Source organism: Molothrus aeneus, chromosome 31, assembly GCF_037042795.1.
Source record: "Molothrus aeneus isolate 106 chromosome 31, BPBGC_Maene_1.0, whole genome shotgun sequence".
NCBI classification, from domain to species: Eukaryota; Metazoa; Chordata; class Aves; order Passeriformes; family Icteridae; genus Molothrus; species Molothrus aeneus.
Window position 1 is genome coordinate 2233349 of NC_089676.1, and position 20565 is coordinate 2253913.

A 20565-nucleotide genomic window follows, 5' to 3' on the forward strand; every position below is an offset into this window, starting at 1 on the left:
CCGCCAGCGCGGGGGCGGGGCCAGCGCCACGCCGGCCTCCTATTGGTTAAACAGGGGGGCGAGAGGAGGGACACGGGGAGATGCAGCGCTGCTATTGGTCCAAGCGGAGGGCTGGGGGCGGGGACAAGCGGAGGGCACGGCTGGGGGCGGGGCGAAGGCGGCGAGATCCCGCCCTCCACCGAAAATGAGGCGGGGCTTTAACAAGGGGCGTGGCTATAGCGGGTGGTGTTGATGACGTCACGTAACATTGGGATTTGGATTGGAATTAAGATCAAGATTAAAATTAAATTTAGGATTGAGACTGGGGCGAGGTTGGGATTCTAAACCCCAGGGAATGAAGATGAGAATCCAGACTGCACATGTGATTTGGGTTGGAACTGGGATTGGGATTGGAACGGGGTTTTTTTTTTGTCAGAACTGGGATTTGGGGCCACCAACAGGACCCTACAACTCGTCCTTCACTGAAAAATCTCTGCAACACCCCTACAGGCAAGCTCTTGGGGTGTCAAAGTTTCACTGTCGTCCCAAAGTGATCGTTTTTTCTCGCAGAGGGGGAAAATAAGGAAACTTGAAGGAGATTTTTGACGTATTTTGGGTGTTCTGGGGTTTTCATGGAGCTGTTTTGCAAGATCCACATAGGCAGCTCAGTTCAATGCATTTTCCAAGAGTTTCTTCCAGTCTATTCCAATATAAGCAAAAAACTACCTTGAAATCCTCTCACTGGCAAAGCCTTTAGATTTTGGGGATAAATCCTCCTAAATGCTTCCCAAACCACCCCAAGTCACCAGGAAGACTCATGAAAGGACCCAGAGGCTTCTCCTGATGGGAGAAGGGGGTGTGGGGTGGGAATTTGATCCTCTGGCTTGTGTCTGAAAAGTGATGCCGGCACATTCCTGCAGAATTCATGAAGGCCTGGAGCCAGCAGGGCCAGGACTGAGACCCAGAGCCGGCCACAGGCAGGTAAGGAAGGAGCAGAGGGGACTCAAGGCCACATTTTCCCCCCTTTTTTGGGTGGTTTTGACCCTCAGTCCCATAAATCCGCCCCTGTTCCGGTCCCTTAGGGATGTGATTGGGTGTTGAGTGCTGGGGGACACGTGCTGCAGGATCCCTGGAGAGAGGAGGGGACACCTGAGGGTCCCTGGAGCCAAGAAGGGACACCTGAGGAGCCTCTGGAGCTGTGACAGAGACACCTGAGGGTCCCTGGAGCCAGAAAGAGACACCTGGAGCTGCAACAAAGAGACCTGAAGGTCCCTGGAGCTGTGACAGACACAGCTGAGGGTCCCTGCATGGAGACCCCCACGGTGCTGCCCGCCATGGACGTGGACAAAGCTGTGGCCACGGCCTTCGTGGTGCTGCTGGGGCTCTTCCTCCTGGCCATGACCGTGCGCTGCGCCCGGCTCGTGGTGGATCCATACAGTGCCATTCCCACCTCCACCTGGGAGGAGGAACCCATCAACTGACCCCAAAACGCCTCCCCTGGGACCCCCCAAACCCTGCAGGGTGCTCCAATGAACCCCAGCCCCAGGAAAACCACCTGGGCTCCCATTAACCCAGAGCTGCTGGTAGCCCTTATTCTCCGTGGGTGCCCCCTTCCTCCAGGACCCCCATTTCCCCCATTAATTCCTTATTTACCCTATTGCTTCCCGTTTACCCTCATTGCTCCCAATTTCCCCCATTGTGCCCCATTTCCCCCATTGCTCCCCATTCCCCCATTTCCCTCACTGATTCCAAGTTTTCCCCATTCTCCTCCATTCCCCCACTGCTCCCAATTTCCCCATTGCCCCCATCACTCTCCGTGTTTCAAACCCCTCCGAGGTGGCGGTTAAAGGATCGTTCTGGGGGCGTTCGGTAACGGCTTCAACGGCCCCAAACGGTTCCGGGGCCGCCTCAGGAACGAACCGCGGCCGCCTCAGGAACGAACCGCGGCTTTCCCGCTCTTTACAACTTAAACGGGGCCGGCCGTTCACGGCAGCTCCCGTGGACATTCAGTCAATTCCCCGAACTGCCGATCCCCGAGGTATTTATCCCCCGATTTCCAGAGGAATTAATTTATTTTATTTCATTTATTCCCGAATTTCGGGGATTTCTCCTCACGCCGGCTCCGCCAGGGGGCGCCACGCGCGGGCGGCGCGCGCAGGAAGTGACGTCACGCGAGCGGCCGCGCCGGGCTCTGCTCCGGTTCTGCTCCGGTTCCTCGGAACCGGCGGCGGTGAGTGAGGAGGAGCGGCCGGGGCTGAGGGCAACGGAGCGGGCTTGTGAGGGTCTGTGAGCGGGTGGGATGGACGGACAGGGCTGGGGGAGGATGAGGGGGACGCGGTGTGGGGTACTAAGGGGACCGGGGGGGGGCTGTGAGGGAACCGGGGGGTCTGTGAGGAGACCGAGGGGGGCTGTGAGGAGACCGAGGGGGGCTGTGAGGGTACCGGGGGGGGGGCTGTGAGGGTACCGGGGGGGGCTGTGAGGGGACCTGGCAGGGCTGTGAGGGGACCTGAGGAGCTGTGAGGGGACCTGAGGGGCTGTGAGGGGATCAGGAGGGGCTGTGAGGTAACTGGGGGGGCTGTGAGGAGCCATTGGGGCAGGGGAAGGTGGGAAAGGGGGGGGGAGCTGCCGTGATCTCCCTCTCCAACCTCTCCTTCCTCATCACCCCTTCCTCAGGTGTGGCAGGGATGGATTGCCAGGACATCAAGGAGCTGCAGCAGGAGGTGATGGAGGAGCTGGGAATCTCCATGGAGGAGCTGCGGGAAATCATCGACAAAGAAGTGGAGAATTCCGAGTGGGTGAGGCAGAGGAAGCAGCAGCTGGAGGAGCTGGAGCAGTGCATGAGGCACAAGGAGGAGGAGGTGGCACACGTTGACCAGCTCATTGATGATGCTGTGAGGTGTGTGGGCCTGGAATTGTGAGGAGGGGAATGTGGGGGGCTGCTCCATTCCCTTCAGGGCACAACCATGGTGTGGCTGCTTATTGAGGCACATGGGCAAGCCAAGGCTTGAAACCTTTCCTGTGGATGCTTCCCTCAGCTCGTGCTCCCTGTCACGATCTGCTAGGGCAAGCGAGGATGTAATGGTTCATTTCCAGATCCCAAAAGGCAAACAGCAGGGGATTGTCAGTTTAATCACAACAAATGCACCTTTATTGGGGGCCAACAGCAAATGTGATAGAGGGATCAGAAAAGGAAATAAAGGATAGAAAGGAAAAGAGGGGAAGGGGAATATGGCTACCAATGAGATGGAATCTTCATGGTCTAGATTTGCTGTAGTCCATGGGGGCTCACCAAAGCCATCTCAGAAAGTTCCAGTTTATATAGTCCTAGTCCAAAGCAAGTGGCATCTGGCTGAAAGGTGATTCATGAGCCACGGTATTGAAACCCCTTGGTCTGTGAGACAGGTGTGAGTGTGCAAGGACAAGCCACCATTCATCAGAACCTGTTTGAAGCAGTGTTCTGTGAAAGCACAGCAGCAATCACTTGGCACAGCATCCAGAAAACACCCACCTCAGCCAGGCCAGAGCTGCTGTTGAGGGGCTTCAAGGCCCTTGCAAGGCACGTGAAGGAAACTCCAGAGCATCTCTTGCCCTCCCTCAGCGGTCAGGGGTAGCTCCCTGTGGAATTGAGGAGGCACAGCTGCTTTCCCTCCCGCAGGGCCATGGACAAGTGCGAGGTGCTGGCCAAGGAGCTGTACTCCATGATGGGCCTGCAGTACCGGGAGAGCAGCTCGGAGGACGAGGCTCCGGCGGCCACCGAAGTGATCGAGATCCCCGACGAGGAGGATGATGATGTCATGAGCGTGGACCCGAGCTGGAAACGCAGTTCAGTGTCCCCAGCAGGGCCAGGGGAAGGGTGGGGATGAGGGAGTGCTTTTGGCTCCTGGGGAACATCTGCCAGATCCTCTTTGTGTCCCTGGAATTCCCGGAGTCCCAGACTGGGATTTCACCCTTTTCCCACCTGCCTCGCTGCTGTCCCCATCAAATGATCCCACATGAGGAAAAGCCTTGTCTGGGCAAGGATTTGGGATGGTGCTTTTCCCTATTCCCTCTGCTTTCTATGATTTAATTAGGATGGATTTTTTTCACAAAAAAGGTTTTAAACCACTCAAGGGGAACATCTGCCAGATCCTGTTTGTGTCCCTGGAATCCTGGAATTTCTGGAGTCCCAGACTGGGATTTCACCCTTTTCCCACCTGCCTCACTGCTGTCCCCATCAAATGATCCCACATGAGGAAAATCCTTGTCTAGCTGGATTTCCTGGCAGGGATTTGGGATGGGCACTTTTCCCTGTTCCCTCTGCTCTCTGGGATTTAATTAGGATGGATTTTTTTCCACAAATCAAAAGGTTTTAAACCACTGTTTTCTCTCCACTCACAGGCAGCAGCTGTCCCAGAATCTCCAGGGATCAGAGTCTGGTGAGTGGGGAGGCCCTGACTGGAGATGTTTCCTCTTGTGGGGTTTTGCTGAGGCACAACGTTGTGCTAGGTGCAAAAAAACCAAAAGTTTTTCTGTGTTTCCTTTTTCTTTCCTGCAGCTGAGGGAAGCAATGGCTGCCATGAGGAAATCTGCCCGGGATGTTGCAAAATTCATGGATGCTGTAAACAAGAAAACCAACTTGCAGGAAGCACAGAAAGGTGTGGGAGCTTCCAGGGGCTCTGTGCCCTGGGCCTTTGCTTCCCAGGATGGGAAAACAATGATCTGCTTTCTCTCCTAGAAATCTCTATTCACATTTATTGATCCCAAACTGCTACTTTCATTTAGGGTATATGAGTTCTGAATTCCTGCCTTTTCTCCAAGCTGTTTCCATTCAGTAAAAAGGAGGCACTTGGGCTGCCTGAGAGGAAGAGAAGCAGGAATTCTTCTTCCAGAACTGTGCTTTGGGTGATTCAGAACTGACTTTTTGCTGTTGTCCTTTGGTAGATGCACAACCCCCTCAGGAACCTCCTGGCACTGCCCAGCCCGTCCCTGTCCCTGCAGCCCCTAGCAATGATCTCAACACTGATGGGGACCTCAAAGTGGGCATGAGGATTTTGGGGAAAAAAAGAACCAAGACGTGGCACAAGGGGACGTTGATTGCCATCCAGACAGTTGGTATGTGCCGTGCATGGGGCTTTCCTGGCATGCTGGGTGGGAAACCTGCATTGAAAGGTGTCAGAGCACCTGATGTCACCTGGAAGGGACTGTGGGAGCAGCACACCTCCACTGCTTCACCCTCCAGCTTGAATCCTGAAAGGCTTTGAAATGAACCCTGAGTTAATTCTGAATAAAGGATCTCAGAGCGACCCAGAAGAGCGTTGGAATTCTGCTGTGCACTCAAGTGGCTTTTGTTTATTTTCCCCTTCATTTGATCTCCTGTTTGCTTTCAAATGTGCTTCCAGGTGCTGGCAAGAAATACAAAGTGAAATTTGATAACAAAGGGAAGAGTTTGCTCTCGGGCAACCACATTGCCTACGATTACCACCCCTCTGCTGAGAGGCACCACGTGGGCAGGAGGGTGGTGGCCAGGTACAAGGATGGCAATCAGATGTGGCTCTATGCTGGCATCGTGGCTGAAACCCCCAATGTCAAGAATAAAGACAGGTATTCTTCTTTCCCATTCTTCTTTCCCTCTATCTCTGGGGTTTTTTTGTTTGTTTTAGGCCAAAAATTAAAAGGGTTTATTTGAATACCCTTCAGGTGCTGAATTGAGCCCTCCCCAGGAATGTGATTCTGACTTTCTTCATCTTTCTTATCTCAGGGTGGAGCTTCCACTCTTGCTCATGGCCCTGAGTCAGGAATTAGATCTGCTAATTTATTCAAATTATCACCCAAATGTTGAGTCTGGGCTGCCTGAGGCATGAAACAGTGGCAGGAAATTGGAGCCCTGGGAGGGCAGAGTGGCAGCACTGATGCCAAAGCTTTTCAGGAGGAGACAGAGCAGGTTTGGAGCAGCTTTTTTTTGGGAATAAAAAAAGGGCAAGGCTGCTCTGATCTGTTAGAATAAAGGTTTGGGGTTTTCCTGATTGATAAAGGATTTAATCCTCCTGGATCTGATGTAGATTGTGTTGGATTTTATCTGATTTGTGTTTAATAACTGACAATGAGCTGAATTTGATACTCAAATTGCAACTTTTCTCCTGGTTGTGATGCTGATCCCTCATCCTGCAGCTGATCCCTCATCCTACAGCTCCAGGGCTTGGAGTCCTTACTCAGAGGCCCTAAGTGGGTGCCTTGTCCATCTTCCCTGCAGCAATTAAACATTTTCTATTCTTTATCTCCCCTTTCCTGGGGCACACAGGGGGTTTGAAGCAGGGGGAAATGGCCTGGCTGGGAATTGTGCTCTTTGAGCAGCCGTGGGGAGCATTTGGAGCTCTTCATTCTGTCCTCACCCAAGACTGGGCTGTCTGCAGGAGGAGCAGGGGAGGTTCTCCACTTCCATTCCATGGTGTGAGAAGTGTTTTCTTCAGCTCCTAATCCCTGTTTGTCTTCCAGGTTCCTGATTTTCTTCGACGATGGTTACGCGTCCTACGTGAAGGAGTGGGAGCTGTACCCGGTGTGCCGGCCCCGTGAGTGATCCCTGCCCCTTCCTGGCCCGCTGAGCTCTTGGGAAGGTCCAAAAACGGGTGTGGCCCTTGTGGTGCTGAGCCTGAAGACATCTGAAATCCTGGGATTATTGCCAGGGTGGCTTCAGGATGTCCCACCCTGAACATTCCAGCCCTCGGGATCACCCCTTGATGGACCTTAGGAAAAAAGCACCTGGGATAGCCTAAACCAAAAAAAAAACCATAAAGAGTTAAATATTCTTTGTGTTTTGTCTTATTCCCTTTTTTCCACATGTCCCAAACAGTGAAAAAAGCCTGGGAAGACATTGAGGATGTTTCCTGTCGGGATTTCATTGAGGAATACATCACAGCCTACCCCAACCGACCCATGGTGCTGCTGAAGAATGGGCAGCTGATCAAAACCGAGTGGGAAGGCACCTGGTGGAAATCCAGAGTGGAAGAAGTGGATGGAAGTCTGGTGAAAATCCTTTTCCTGGTAGGAATTTCCCTTCTCCCATTAGCATTCAATTTGAGGCTGTGAGGATTTGATCAGTTCTGGTTTTCTTGCTAATCATGGAAATAATTGAGGTTGGTTGCCACATCCATGAGGGTTTTGGACAATTCCAGGGATGGTAACTCCATCACTGCCCTGCCCAGGGCATGAACACCCTTCCTTTCCAGGAAGAAATTTTCCCTAATATCTGATTAGAGATTTCAACATAAATAATTGCATTTGACAATTTATTCTCTGTTCTGACTGCTGTTTATCAACGCTCATTGTTGTCTCCTTGTGTTGTCTCCGTGTCTCACTCCAGGAAGCTCTTCCCATGGGAACTTCAAGTGTTTCCTTCTCTTTCCCACAAGAGGACAGACGCTGTGAGTGGATTTACCGAGGTTCCACACGCCTCGAGCCCATGTTCAGCATGAAAACTTCCACAGCTTCCACCCAGGAAAAGAAGCAGAGTGGGCAAACCAGGACTCGTCCCAACGTTGGTTGGTGGCATCTTTTGGTCTCATTTAGATCCTGGGGTTTAACTGCAGGGTGGTTTGGGTTTGGTGGGTTTTTTTAGCAGAGTTCCTGGAGATTTCAGGTTTCTAGGTTTTGGTTTTATTCTTTCTTCTGGCAGGAGATTTCAGATTTCCACAGAGTCTTTTCCCACAGGAGATTTCGATTCCCAGGGTTTTTGTCCTCTGGCATAGGAGATTTAGTTTTCCAGTGGGATTTTTTCTCCTGGAATAATGCCACAAAACCAAACTGCACTTGGGTGAAGTGACCAGAAGTTCTGGGGGAGTTGCTGTGCTCCGAGCTCAGTGATGACCCCCATTAATCCCAAATCCCTCTGTTTTGCTTCCTTCCAGGAACAAATCAGTATTTTGGGGCCCATACAGCCAACTTGGGATAACATTAAGGATTTGACTCTCTGGTTTTTTACCTTCCCCACCAGGTGCTGTAAGAAGCAAGGGCCCTGTGGTCCAGTACACCCAGGATTTAGCAGGAGCTGGTCCCCAGTACAAGGCTCCAGAGCCAGCTGCACGTCCCACGTCTCCTCAGCCTGCAGAGATGGAGTAAGTACCAGCTCCACCTCCAGCACCTTCCACCTCTTTGCTTCTCTCCAGCACTCAGCTCTCTCAGGCACCACCTTTTCTGTGCAGAGGAATCCTCAGCTGCAGCTGTCCTCCATGCCTTTAGCCATGATTTTGGGGAAAAAACTTTCAGCTAAAGCTGCTGGATGAATAACTGGGGGCGGGAGCTGAGAAGCCAACAACTCCCCGAGCCAAACATTCCTCCTCAGGGCTAAAGCTTCGCACTTGCCTTTCCAAATGAGCCCTTGGCTCTTTCTCTCCCCAAAAATCTGAATTGCTCCCTCGTGTCACGATCCAGGCGCTGGCCCCCGGCTGCCTTGTGTCCCTCCACTTGGACTGACCTGCTCGCTGACCTCGCTGGGGATTCGGGATCAGCGGTCGGTCCCGGTGGGCACCGAGCAATCCACGGCCAGGCCGCTGCCAGGGGCCCAAGGGGGACATTCCCGGAGCTGCAGGCTGAAGGAGGCCTGGAGGAAGGAGGAACTCGGCTTGGTGATGAAGGGAGTGTGTTGGAGGACACCAGGGAACCTGGGAATGTGCTGGGGGACTTTTTAGGGGAGGGAGAGGCTCTCCCGGTCCATTTTTGCCAGCACTGTGGATTCCCCATCCAGGTTTCTGGGCGCCTGGCCCCGTGCCAGCACGGTGTCTGCTCTGCCTGTGCCCTGCAGGTGGGGCACCAGGGAGGCAGGACATGTCCCAGCTGTCAGCAGCCTGTGCAGGAGGTCAATCTTTACTCCCCACAGGCTTCCCAGGTGTAGCAGCAGCTCAAACCCCACCGGGGGTCTTGGGGGGCTCCTCTCCAATCAGCAGTGCAATATAACCCAATTTACCCCTGGAAATGCTCCCTTTCTGTGCTGGCCTGACCAGGATTTGGGAGTGGAAGGCACAAGAAAATCACCTTTTCCATAATGCCAGAGAGATCCTGGATGCTGAAGGAGGCCCTGGAATGCACAGCTGGGCCCCCATCCCTGCAGGGAAGAGCTGGGCTGAGACTGGGACACCCCGGGACCATGGGCAGTGTCACAACATGAAAACAACCAAGCTGGACCTGCAGCCACTTGTGTCATCACCAAATCCTTTCCCATTCAGCCCTTGCAGTGCTTTACAAGGAATTTTTTCCCTCTTGGGCTTTAGGACATGGTTTTTGTGCAGCTGCTTCCCTGCCCTTAAATCTCAGCTGCCCCTGGCCAGGGGGAGGAGGCAGCCAGGCCTGGCTGTGTCCACGCTGGTCCCAGGGATTCTGTGGGGTTCAAACACTTGGATTTCAGATTATTAAAACTGAGAACAGTCTCCTCACTCTGGTGTTTTGTTTCCTCTGAGGAAAGCCTGGGTTTCTCCCCCTTCTTTCAAGTTTTTCTCATGTTGTCACCACTTCTGACTGGCTTAAGCCCATTTTTCCTCTTGCTCTTTTTGAGATGTGTTTGAACACTTGGCTTTCAGGCAGCTGTTGGCAGAAACCCTCGTCCCTTCCTGCTCTCTTTGTCTCCTCCCTTTCTCCCCAATAACTTCACAGTTTTTCCTCTTCAGCGGCTGGTTTGTGGTAATTTTCTGCTTTATTGATGTAAATGGGTTGAAAACTTCCTGGAATGGCTTGGAAACCTGCAGTTGACTGAAAACTCCTGAAATGGGTTGAGAACCTGGTATTTTTTAGAGCCCCAACGAGCTCTTTCATCAGGGATGTCATTACATTCCCTTGCACAATCTTACCTCGTTCCTTAGTCCTTGCAAGAGGAGCCTCTGGATTTGTTCCTCCTACTCAGGCCTGGTTGAGCTTCTAGAAGCTGGTTTCTGCTAAGCCAGGGGTTTCTTCATGGTCTGGTTTGCCCAGCTGCCTGGGATTAAGGCCTTGTTGTTACCTTTGCCTCATTTCAGAATCAGAAGTCACTTGGAGCTGCAGCCGAATTCTGAAATTGGGAGTGGTTGTGGCATTGCTGTAGCAGAAATAGCCAGAAATGAGCTGATTTTCACACTCATTAGGAAAAAAAGCCACAGCTGGGATTCTCCTGGGTTTCTGAGTTCCACGGGACAGCGTTGCTTTGAATTCCCAGTGTTATTTTGCTTTTTTCCATGCTCCAAATCAGCTTCTCCTTCCCTCCTGCAGGTGCTCCGACACCCAGCTGGCGCAGGGCAGAAAGCAGGTGGCCAAGAAAAGCACCTCCTTCCGCCCTGGCTCCGTGGGCTCCGGCCACTCGTCCCCATCCTCGCCTGTCCTCGGGGACACCCCGGCAGCCGGGAGGGCCCTCCCGGCCCCGCAGCACCGGTGAGCAGAGCTCTGGCTGGGACACAGATCCCTGAGTCCCTCTGGGCTGCTGGGACACACGTGGGACCTGAGGGGGTGCTGGTGGGTTTCTGGTGGGGATTCAGCAGCTCAAATCGTGGAGTGGTGGAATCACTGAGGCTGGAAAAGCCTCTGAGTTCGTGGAGTTGCCCCCAGCACTGCCAAGTAGCTGTGATTTCCTGGAGGGCAGTGAATTTCCTTTCGATTTTTTTTTTTTTTAATCGCCCTGTGATAAATTCACTCTCATTCTACTTAAACTCTTTTTGACTCGTAATCCTTCGTATAGATGTTGGTAATTGTTTTTTTCCACGGGTCAAGATCTGTGAAGGGATAGAATGTAAGAAAATAAAGATAGTGCAGAAGGCGGTCTCACACCTGAGGATTGCAGCTGTACCAGTCACCAAAGATAAGGAACAGGCCTGCCCTGAATAGGCTACAGCTGTGTCCAGTGAGAAGAAGAGTGCTACGAAAGAGTGGGTTAGCAGGGTGAGAAGAGAGTTGGAGTTTTTTGGTTGTGCTGTGAGGAGAGATGGAGTTTGTTGGCTGTACTGTGAAGGAGTCAGTGCTGTGAGGAGCTGCCCATGGGAAATCACCGAGAAGGTGTGGAACTTTTGAAATGCGATGACAACAAAGATCAAAGGCACAGGGGTCCTGGGCTCTGAGCCCCTTGGCAGGGTCTCGGGAGGAATTTCCTGGGTTCCGACACAAGGTCACGTCTAAGCCTCCCTCCTCTTCTCCAGCCTAAACAGCCCCAGCTCCTTCAAACGCTCCTCATAGGGTTTGTGTTCCAAGCCCCTCCTCAAAATCCTTCCTAACCCGAGCCCCCCATGTCTCCCCTCAGCGTCCCCAGCAGCGCCCCCTCCCAGCCCTTCCACGGCATGCTGGACCGCGTTCCCACCGAGCCGTCCTACCGAGCGCCTCTGGAGAAGCTCTTCTACCTCCCCCACGTGTGCAGCTACGCCTGCCTGGCGCGGGTGCGGCCGGTGCGCGGCGACCAGTACCGCAGCCGCAACCCGCTGCTCATCCCGCTGCTCTACGACTTCCGCCGCATGACGGCGCGGCGCCGCGTCAACCGCAAGATGGGCTTCCACGTGCTCTACAAGACGCCCTGCGGGCTCTGCCTGCGCTCCATGCACGAGATCGAGCGCTACCTCTTCGAGACGGACTGCGACTTCTTGTTCCTGGAGATGTTCTGCCTGGATCCCTACGTGCTGGTGGATCGCAAGTTCCAGCCCTACAAGCCGTACTACTACATCGCCGACATCACCAAGGGCAAGGAGGACGTGCCCCTGTCGTGCGTCAACGAGATCGACAACACGCCGCCGCCGCAGGTGGCTTACAGCAAGGAGAGGATCCCTGGGAAAGGGGTGTACATCAACACCAGCTGGGAGTTCCTCGTGGGCTGTGACTGCAAGGATGGCTGCAGGGACAAGTAGGTGACTGCTCCTGGGTGAGGGGGCAGCGTTGGGGTTTAAAGCCACGCAGGTCAGCCCGTTGCAGGGTTGGGAGGGACGTTAAAAGTCGTCCAGTTCCAACTCTTGACATAGGCAGGGACACTTTCTGCTATCCCAGGTTGCTCCAAGCCCCGTCCAACCTGGCCTTGGACACTTCTAGGGATGAGAAGTCCTCAGCTTCTCTTGGAATGGAGTGGAATCAAACCGCTTCTCTTGGTTTGATTCCAAGTCAAACCCTTGGTGCCCATCTCTGCCTAGAGTGATTTATGTTCCTGTCTCCAGACTGATCTCATGGGTTTTCCTGTGTCTCTCTGCAGATCCAGGTGTGCCTGTCACCAGCTGACCATCCAGGCCAGTGGCTGCACCCCCGGAGGGCAAATCAACCCCAACTCAGGCTACCAGCACAAGCGGCTGGAGGAATGTCTTCCAACAGGGTGAGCAGAGCCCTCACGAGCACCAGCCCCAGGTCCACTGAGAGGGAGCTGATCCTGGGTATCCCAGTGCAGATGTCACCACCTGCCTCTGGTCTTGGTTCTTCTGCCAACTGTGGACTGGTTTGGGTTGGAAGGGGCCTTGAGGATCATCCAGAACATGAGTTGCTCCCAGCCTGCTCCTCTGGGATCTCTGTGCATAAATCCCAGCACTGCCAACAGCCACGGACTTTGGGATGTCTCTTCATCCTGAAAGTTGTCATCTTTCTCCTCTCTTCCAGTGTTTATGAGTGCAACAAGAGGTGCAAGTGCAACGTGAACATGTGCACCAACCGCCTGGTCCAGCACGGCCTCCAGGTGCGGCTGCAGCTCTTCAAGACCCAGAACAAAGGTTGGGGCATTCGCTGCCTCGACGACATCGCCAAGGGCTCCTTTGTCTGCATCTACGCAGGTGGGAGCTCACCTGGCACGTGGGAAACTCTGCTGTGGGAAGAGGGGTAGCCAGAGATGGGAATGGAGCTGGGGAAGGGGTTGGAGCACAGGGAGAAGGGTCTGGAGAACTCCTGAGGAAGCTGGGGGGGCTCATCCCGGAGAAAAGGAGGCTCAAGTGGGACTTTTTGGCCTTCTCCAATGCCCTGGGGAGGTTTAAGTTGCACATTCAGGAAGATTTCTTCCTGGGAACGGTGGTCAGGCTGCCCAGGGAGGTGGTAGAGTCACTGTCCCTGAAAGTGCTCAAAAGCACATGGATGTGGCACTTGGGGACCAGGGCTCAGTGCTGGGGGGAACAGTGGGACTCAGAAGCTCTTCCAACCTCAGTGATTCAAAGCGCAGCAGAAGGGGTGGAAAGCTCCTGCCCTGCCCATTCTGGGGATTGAAAGCTGAGCTGATGAACTTGCCCAATGCTGTAAGAACCCTTGTGGTGGCAGTGCCAGTGTCACAAGATGTGCCCCGGGCTGTCCTCGAGGTGCCCCAACCCCAGCCCTGCTTCCTGTGCTCAGCAAACCGGCCGGGCCCGGCACAGCCCACGAGATGCAGAAGTTGCGCCGGGGTTGTTGCGTTGACTCTGGAATGGAGCCGCCCACGGCCACAGCTGCTGCCTCTGTGCTCTTCCAGCCCTTCCAAGGCTCTGCTTGAGCTGCTCTGGAGAGATTTCTGAGCTGAAAGTCTTGATTTTAGTTTAACCACAAGCTTCAGGGTTTTGTTACATCAAGAAACGGGGTTATGTTGTCATTTCCCAGGCCACCTTTGGAATAAAGCTGCGTTATCCCTTTTTTCTCCTCAGTGAGCTTTGGAGAGGATAAAAGAGAAAACTCACCTTTCATTTTCTGCCCTCCCAGGGAAAATCCTGACAGATGACTTTGCTGACAAAGAGGGGCTGGAGATGGGTGACGAGTACTTTGCCAACCTGGACCACATCGAGAGCGTGGAGAACTTCAAGGAGGGCTACGAGAGCGACGCCAAGTGCTCCTCGGACAACAGCGGCGTGGACCTCAAGGACGACGACGACGACGAGGAGAACACGGGCACGGAGGAGCTGGAGGAGTCCAACGAGGACAGCTCCGATGACAATTTCTGCAAGGACGAGAGCTTCAGCACCAGCTCGGTGCTGCGCAGCTACGCCACGCGCCGGCAGACGCGCGGCCAGCGCGACCACGGCGCCTCGGAGACGGCCTCCAAGGACTCGGGGCTCACCCGGGCCCTCGGCCATGAGGAAGCCTCCACAGCCCCCCTGTGCAAGCTGCCCGTGTCTGAGGAGATCTCCCAGTGCAAAGTGGCCTCGTGGTTGAGCTCCAACAGCGTGGCTGAGAGCCTGCAGGACAGCGACGGCGCCTCGTCCTTCAGGGTGGGTGAGGGGGGAGAAGCCAAGGCTGTGAAGATGGAGATGCCTGCAGAGAGGGAGAAGGGCTGTGCTTCCACGCTTCCAGGAGATCTGAATGGAGAGGCAAAGGCACCCAAGAAGGAGGTGAGGGAGAGATGAGGGAATGGGAGAGTTAAAGGCAGGGAGGTGCTCCTGCTCCTGTGGCTTTCCTCACCATAGAGCACATCCAGGGGGACCGTGGGGCTCTTGGATGTCCCTGTGCTCAGCTCCCCTGGCTTCTCTGGCTTTTCCCCTCCCAGGGAGGGATTTGTGGCACAAGAGGCTGCAGATGCCAGCAGAGCTGAACATCCTCTTGCCTGGAGACCTTAGGGACGTGGCTGGGGACAGCAGGGACATGGAGGTGGTCCCTGGCCACCCCCTGCTCCAGGCAGGGCACTTGGAGTCCCCCAGGGAGGGGCATCTCCACACTGAGTGTGGGGACAGGCAGCATCTCCCTCCTGGGCTGGCATTTTGGGGAACAATTCCATAGAAAGCCTGGAGAGTGCTTGAGAAGGGAGAGATTCCAATCATCTGTGCTTCTCTCCTCCGCAGGAACCTGAAGAATCAACCAAAATTGCTGGGTAAGATTCCTTAAATCACTTTTCTCCCGTCCCGTGGCACAGCTCCCCTGGAGATGCAGGTGTGACCTGCCCTTGTCTTGTCCCTGCAGGCTGAGCAGCCTGGGCAGGAGGTACGGCTACAACCCCTGTCCCCCCAGGCTGGAGGGGATCCGCAGGCCCCTCAGTGGCACGGTGCTGCTGCAGAGCCGCCGGCGATCCCTGGCCCCGCCGCCCTCCTCCGAGGTGAGAGGGACCCCCAGGTGGAGGGGCCTCCCCCAAACCCCTTCTTCAGCCTTAGTTTGGGGTCATTTTCTGCCTTTGGTTCCCAGTTGAGCGCAGGGTTTGTGGTTGTAGCTGTGATTTCCTGGAGGGCGCTCGATTTCCTTTGGGTTTTTTGGGGTCTTTCGTGGATCCGAACAATCAAGAAGGGAGTGTGGGGGTTTGGGTTGGATTTGGCACTTTGGGTTGCACGCCTGGCATCGTTGTTTGGCAGAACCAACCTGCAGGAAGCCATCCTGGTGAACTATCCTTGCTTTTTGGGGACTCCTCCTTTCCTTTTGAGCACCGAATGCTCCAGGATCTCAAGCAGAACTCAGCAGCCCCTCAGAACCCCTCAGGTGTTCCCAACACTCGCCTGTGGGACGTGGTGCCCAGAGGGGGGGGAATCACCTCCTTCCAAAGGGTGGGAACGGAGGGGAGGAGCTGGAGGAGAGCACAGGGTCCCTGGGGTGCACTCCAGGAGCTGCTCCTGTCCCCAGAACGTGCTGATGGTGTCGAGCAGCACCGACAGCGACGAGGAGCACAGGGCGGGGCAGGCCCCGGGCGCAGCCAACGACAGCGACGACATCCAGACCATTTCCTCGGGGTCTGAGGAGGAGGAAGGGGAGGACAAGAAAAATCCATCATCTGGCTCAGGTGAGGGGGGAGACCAGGGCTGAGGGCGGGAAGTTGTGGTTGGAAAAGCACCAGGAAGGGCTCGTGAGGCTGTAGCAGCTGCTCCTGCTGTGTCCCTCAGCTCCAGGGAGTTCTCCTGCCCGTTCCAGGAAGGTTGGAACCTTCCCCGTGTGTTTGGCAAGACAAAACTGCAAAATCTGCTCCTCAGAAGCAGATATTTTTGGGTATTGTAGGGAAAAGCAACAGTGAGGTTTAGGGTGGGTCTGCAGGCTGGGCTGGGTTGATCCCAGGTGTTGAATTTGTAGGCAGCCCTGAGAATCTTGACTCCATGTTTCAGAAGGCTGATTTATTATATTTTATCATATTATATCATTATCATATCATTTTTATATCATATTATATCATAATTATACCATATTTATATCATATATAGTTTATATAATATCATAATTATATTGTATTATATTACATAAAATTATATTATTTCATTATTACATTATATTATATTATATTATATTATATTATATTACATTATATTACATTATCATTACATTATATTATACATTATATATATTATATATGATAATATAATGTATGATAATATAATGTATATTACATATATATAAATATCAATATAAATAGAATTATATTAAATATATTATCATTACATTATATTATTTCATCGTTACATTGCATTATATTATAAGAAAATGCTCTATTAAAACTGTACTAAAAGAATAGAAAGAAGGATTTCATCAGAAGGCTTGAAAAGGAAAGGAAAGGAATGATAATAAAATCTTGTGACTCTCAGAGAGTCCAAGACAGCTGGAAATTGATTGGCCATTAATTAAAAACGACCACTCTTAAAATAAGACCAATCAAAGCTGCACCTGCTGCGTTCCACAGCAGCAGAGAATCATTGTTTGCATTTCATTGCTGAGGCCTCTCAGCTTCTCAGGAGACAAAGATCCCAACAAAAGGATTTTTCATAGAATCTGTCTGTGACAGCCTGGAGCGCTGCCTTGGCTCTGAGGGCTTTGAGCAGAGCGGGCTCAGGGACGGTCCCGTCTCCCAGCAGGTCCTGTCAAGAGACAGGTGGCCGTGAAATCCACGCGAGGCTTCGCCCTGAAATCCACGCACGGCATCGCCATCAAATCCACGCCGCTGGCGGCGGCCGACAAGGGCGAGAGCGCGGGGCCGGTGCGGCGCAGCACGCGCCAGTTCTACGACGGGGAGGAGAACTGCTACATCATCGACGCCAAGCTGGAGGGCAACCTGGGCCGCTACCTCAACGTGAGTCCCCCTAACCTGCTGTTGGATGGTAGCAGCAGGCAGGAGAGGAGACCCTAACCCTAACCCCTAACCATAACCCCTAACCCTAACCCCTAACCATAACCCCTAACCCCTAACCCTAACCCTAACCCTAACCCCTAAGCCCTAACCCTAACCTGGGCCGCTACCTCAACGTGAGTCCCGCTAAGCTGCTGTTGGATGGTAGCAGCAGGCAGGAGAGGAGACCCTAACCCTAACCCTAACCATAACCCCTAACCATAACCCCTAACCATAACCCCTAACCCCTAACCATAACCCCTAACCCCTAACCATAACCCCTAACCATAACCCCTAACCCCTAACCCCTAACCCTAACCCTAACCATAACCCCTAACCCCTAACCCTAACCCCTAACCATAACCCCTAACCATAACCCCTAACTCTAACCCTAACCCTAACCACTAACCTTAACCCCTAACCCTAACCCCAACCCCTAACCCCTAACCATAACCCCTAACCCCTAACCCTAACCCCTAACCTTAACCCCTAACCCTAACCCCTAACCCCAACCCTAACCCCTAACCCTAACCTCTAACCCTAACCCCAACCCCTAACCCCTAACCCTAACCCCTAACCATAACCCCTAACCCCTAACCCTAACCCCTAACCCCTAACCTTAACCCCTAACCCTAACCCCTAACCCCTAACCGTAACCCCTAACCCCTAACCCCTAACCCTAACCCCTAACCTCTAACCCTAACCCCTAACCCTAACCCCTAACCTCTAACCCTAACCCCTAACCTTAACCCCTAACCTTAACCCCTAACCCTAACCCTAACCCCTAACCCTAACCCTAACCCCTAACCCTAACCCCTAACCATAACCCCTAACCCTAACCCTAACCCTGTGGATGTTGAGGGTGGTGGGGATTAGGTGAGGGTTCCTTGGGGGTCTTGCCCTTGGGAGCAGCGTGGTTCCTGAGGGAGAAGGGTGGGGTGGTGCTGGTTTAGGGCAAATGTGGGAGAAAACCTCCAAAGGGGCTTGTCCAGAAAGCAAACCCACACAGCTCCTCCCCTCAAGCATTTCAGGAAGGATTCCTCAGAGAGAAGTGGAAAGAAGCTGTTTATTTAACAGGCACAGCACCCCCAGCACACAGAATGAACAATACTGGGTGACAGCACTCTTTCATGGCTCTGAAAAAGGTGACAAATTCAGAAAGTCTCTCTCTGCCATCAGTCCCTCCGGTGCTGGGGCAGCTGCTGCAGCCACAAGGTGCAAACTCTGGGTGTTCCCCAGGTCCCAGTCCAGAGCAGGTTTGAGTGGTTCCAAAAAAGGGAAAGGAAAAACAGTGCAGGGAAAATTTGGGCTGCTTGGCTAAACTACCTAATGAGCAGGAGCAAGAGCAAAGTGAAAAGCAAAAGCAGCACCATGCACTGCCCTCCGTGTCCCAGCCATGGGGGAGCGGCCGACAGCAAAACCAAAACTAAACTTTGACTCTTCAGAGCCAGTCTTGAAGGCTCAGAACATGAAATCCAGCAGAAACAGAACACAGAAATGGGGATCCAAGCATCACAGCATCACTCTAGGACATTGGGGAAGGGAGAGGCAGAGAAGGGCCAAGAGAGAGCAAAGGGCTACGAGAGAATCTGTGCTCTCCCCACAGCTGAACAGGGAGATTCAAACTGGGTGCAGAATAAGACTTGGGCCAATGGGATTGCAGATCCCTGACACTTCAGGGGAGGATCACAGGCTTGGAATAAATACTTTTGAGGGGTGAGACAGAGCAAACCATTGAACTAAAATGTAACACCACAGTTCACCCTTTTTTCGTTAGAAAGAAAAGATCAATATGACAATTAACAACATAAAGAATGAAGCAGCATAAAAATGAATACAGTTGCAGTGAGGATTATGTTTTAAACAGTCCATTTGCTGTTTGCCTTTGCTGGTAGGTGTCAAAGATAAAATGAGCATTTATGGGCACTGAGCCTCTGCTCAGTGGGGCCTCCCCAAGCCTAGGGGGAAGCTGGGAAAGGGGAGGTTTGGGAGGAGGATGCACCTTCCTGAGTGGAAAAGCAGCTGCTGCAGCTGGTGGGAGCAGGAACGGCCCTGTCAGTCCTGCCAGAGCCCGTTACCTTTGAGTGTGGATCCTGTGAGTCAGCGCGGGCGCGCAGCCTGTTCCAGCAGGATTCCGCTGGACGTGGCGGGCAGACCGGGAACGCTGCTTGTTTATAAAGGCTCTGTTGAGTGCTGGCAGCTCGGCCTCCCTGCCTGGGCAGCAGCTCAGGCTCTTCTCTGTTGCCATTACAGCACAGCTGCACCCCAAACCTCTTTGTGCAGAATGTCTTCGTGGACACCCACGACCTTCGCTTCCCCTGGGTCGCCTTCTTTGCCAGCAAGTGAGTTCTGGGCTGCTGGGAGGGGCTGAGGCTTCCTGGGCCTGGTGGGACCTGGCTCCATGGCCAGGCCTGGGTGTTCCCTGCTCCTGGAAACCCCGTTCCCAATTTTTCACCACTCCTGTGCAGAGAAAAGCCTTGGTGGAAGGTGAAATCCTCTCTGTTGTGCTGGAGATCCTGCTGTGATTTCCACCACTTTTAGACCTTCCCAAAGGGCAGAGTGAGGGCATGGAGCAGCCAATTTCCCTTCTGGTTTTAATCCCCAATCTTTTGAGTCGTGCTGAACCCCTGCTGTGTGCCTCCCTGCTCCTGCAGTGAATCCTCACAGCAATGATTCATCGGGGAACTTGATCCCTTTTCTCCCCGGCTGCCTCAGCCTCATCCCATCCTTTTCTCCTCTTTTCTGGACTCATCTCCTCACTCATCCCCTGTGGATTTTTTTTTATTTTATTTTTTTATTTATTTTTTCCTTCCCAGGAGGATCCGAGCTGGCACGGAGCTGACCTGGGATTACAACTACGAGGTCGGCAGCGTGGAGGGCAAGGAGCTGCTGTGCTGCTGCGGGGCCATCGACTGCCGGGGCCGCCTGCTCTGAGCCGGCCCCGCTCCTCCCTCCCAGCAGCTCCCCCTCCTCCTGCAGGGGCCTGCTGCTCCATTCCCCTCAGTGAGGGTGAAGTTTCTTCTCCAGAGGTTCTCAGCTCTCCCTTTTGTCAGCTGGCAAATCACAGACGGACGCGGAGCAGGAACGGACTCGGGTTGTGCTGGGCGTGATTTCCACCCCCTGGGTTTCCTCCCACTTTGCAAAGGCTCCACTTATCCCACAAGACAATGGGTGCCCTTCAAGGAATGAGTTTTTCCTGCTCTCTTCCATCTTTTCCACCGAATTTAAGGCACAAAGCTCACTTTTCCAGCAGCAAGCACCTGCCCAGTATTTTCCAGGGAGTGCTTTCCAGTTGGGACTGAGGCCTTGAAAGTGGGAGGGGAGGATGGTGGAAAGAATCCTTGGGAAACTGGACCAATCAGAATTTATAGAATTCAAGGGAAAAAAAGACAAAAAGTAAGTATCTGTCTTCACCTGTGAGCTGTAAAGAATCTTTTAGTTGCTAAAAAGCAATAAAAGTGGGTTTTTCTATTAAAAACAACCTGCCCTGGTCTCGAGACACAGCAAAGAGCCCTGAAAAAGCAGAGTTGAACCTCTGCCCTCATCCTTGTTCCTGTGGGGTTTGCAGGAAAAATGCCAGAGGTGGATGGGCCCGGGCAAAGGGAGAAGGAGCTCCCACATTTTCACCTCTCCTTCACCTTTCCTCAAAACAAACACTCCTTAAACCCTTCCACTGG

At 53.3% G+C, this 20565-nt stretch overlaps 2 protein-coding genes across 3 annotated transcripts; both read left to right on the top strand.

Moving 5' to 3' along the window:
* Positions 1-1286: 1286 nt before the first annotated feature.
* On the top strand, positions 1287-1460 carry CTXND2 (cortexin domain containing 2). The gene has a single exon (XM_066568352.1). It carries the CDS (start codon positions 1287-1289, stop codon positions 1458-1460), a length of 174 nt encoding a protein of 57 aa, XP_066424449.1.
* A 708-nt stretch (positions 1461-2168) lies between these two features.
* On the top strand, positions 2169-20369 carry SETDB1 (SET domain bifurcated histone lysine methyltransferase 1). Of its 2 annotated transcripts, none has more exons than XM_066568259.1 (22): positions 2169-2209; positions 2653-2875; positions 3635-3801; positions 4357-4394; positions 4514-4613; positions 4900-5070; positions 5358-5559; positions 6451-6524; positions 6806-6996; positions 7316-7493; positions 7946-8066; positions 10186-10344; positions 11204-11794; positions 12134-12250; positions 12529-12698; positions 13585-14210; positions 14658-14686; positions 14776-14908; positions 15424-15580; positions 16635-16852; positions 19142-19230; positions 19705-20369. In XM_066568259.1, exons 2-22 carry the CDS (start codon positions 2664-2666, stop codon positions 19820-19822), a joined length of 3861 nt encoding a protein of 1286 aa, XP_066424356.1. In that variant the 5' UTR covers positions 2169-2209; positions 2653-2663; the 3' UTR covers positions 19823-20369. The 2 variants fall into 2 exon arrangements, with proteins under 2 accessions (XP_066424356.1, XP_066424357.1); XM_066568260.1 differs by having other exon boundaries at positions 16638-16852.
* The last annotated feature ends 196 nt before the right edge of the window (positions 20370-20565 follow it).

What these genes read in the sequence shown, in the direction of transcription:
- CTXND2 (XM_066568352.1), top strand. Translation starts at nt 1,287, where the DNA reads ATGGAGACCCCCACGGTGCTGCCCGCCATGGACGTGGACAAAGCTGTG.
- SETDB1 (XM_066568259.1), top strand. Translation starts at nt 2,664, where the DNA reads ATGGATTGCCAGGACATCAAGGAGCTGCAGCAGGAGGTGATGGAGGAG. An exon ending in CTTTGTCTGCATCTACGCAG is followed by an intron (nt 12,699 to 13,584) that starts GTGGGAGCTCAC and finishes CTGCCCTCCCAG; the next exon opens with GGAAAATCCTGACAGATGAC. An exon ending in ACCTGGGCCGCTACCTCAAC is followed by an intron (nt 16,853 to 19,141) that starts GTGAGTCCCCCT and finishes TTGCCATTACAG; the next exon opens with CACAGCTGCACCCCAAACCT.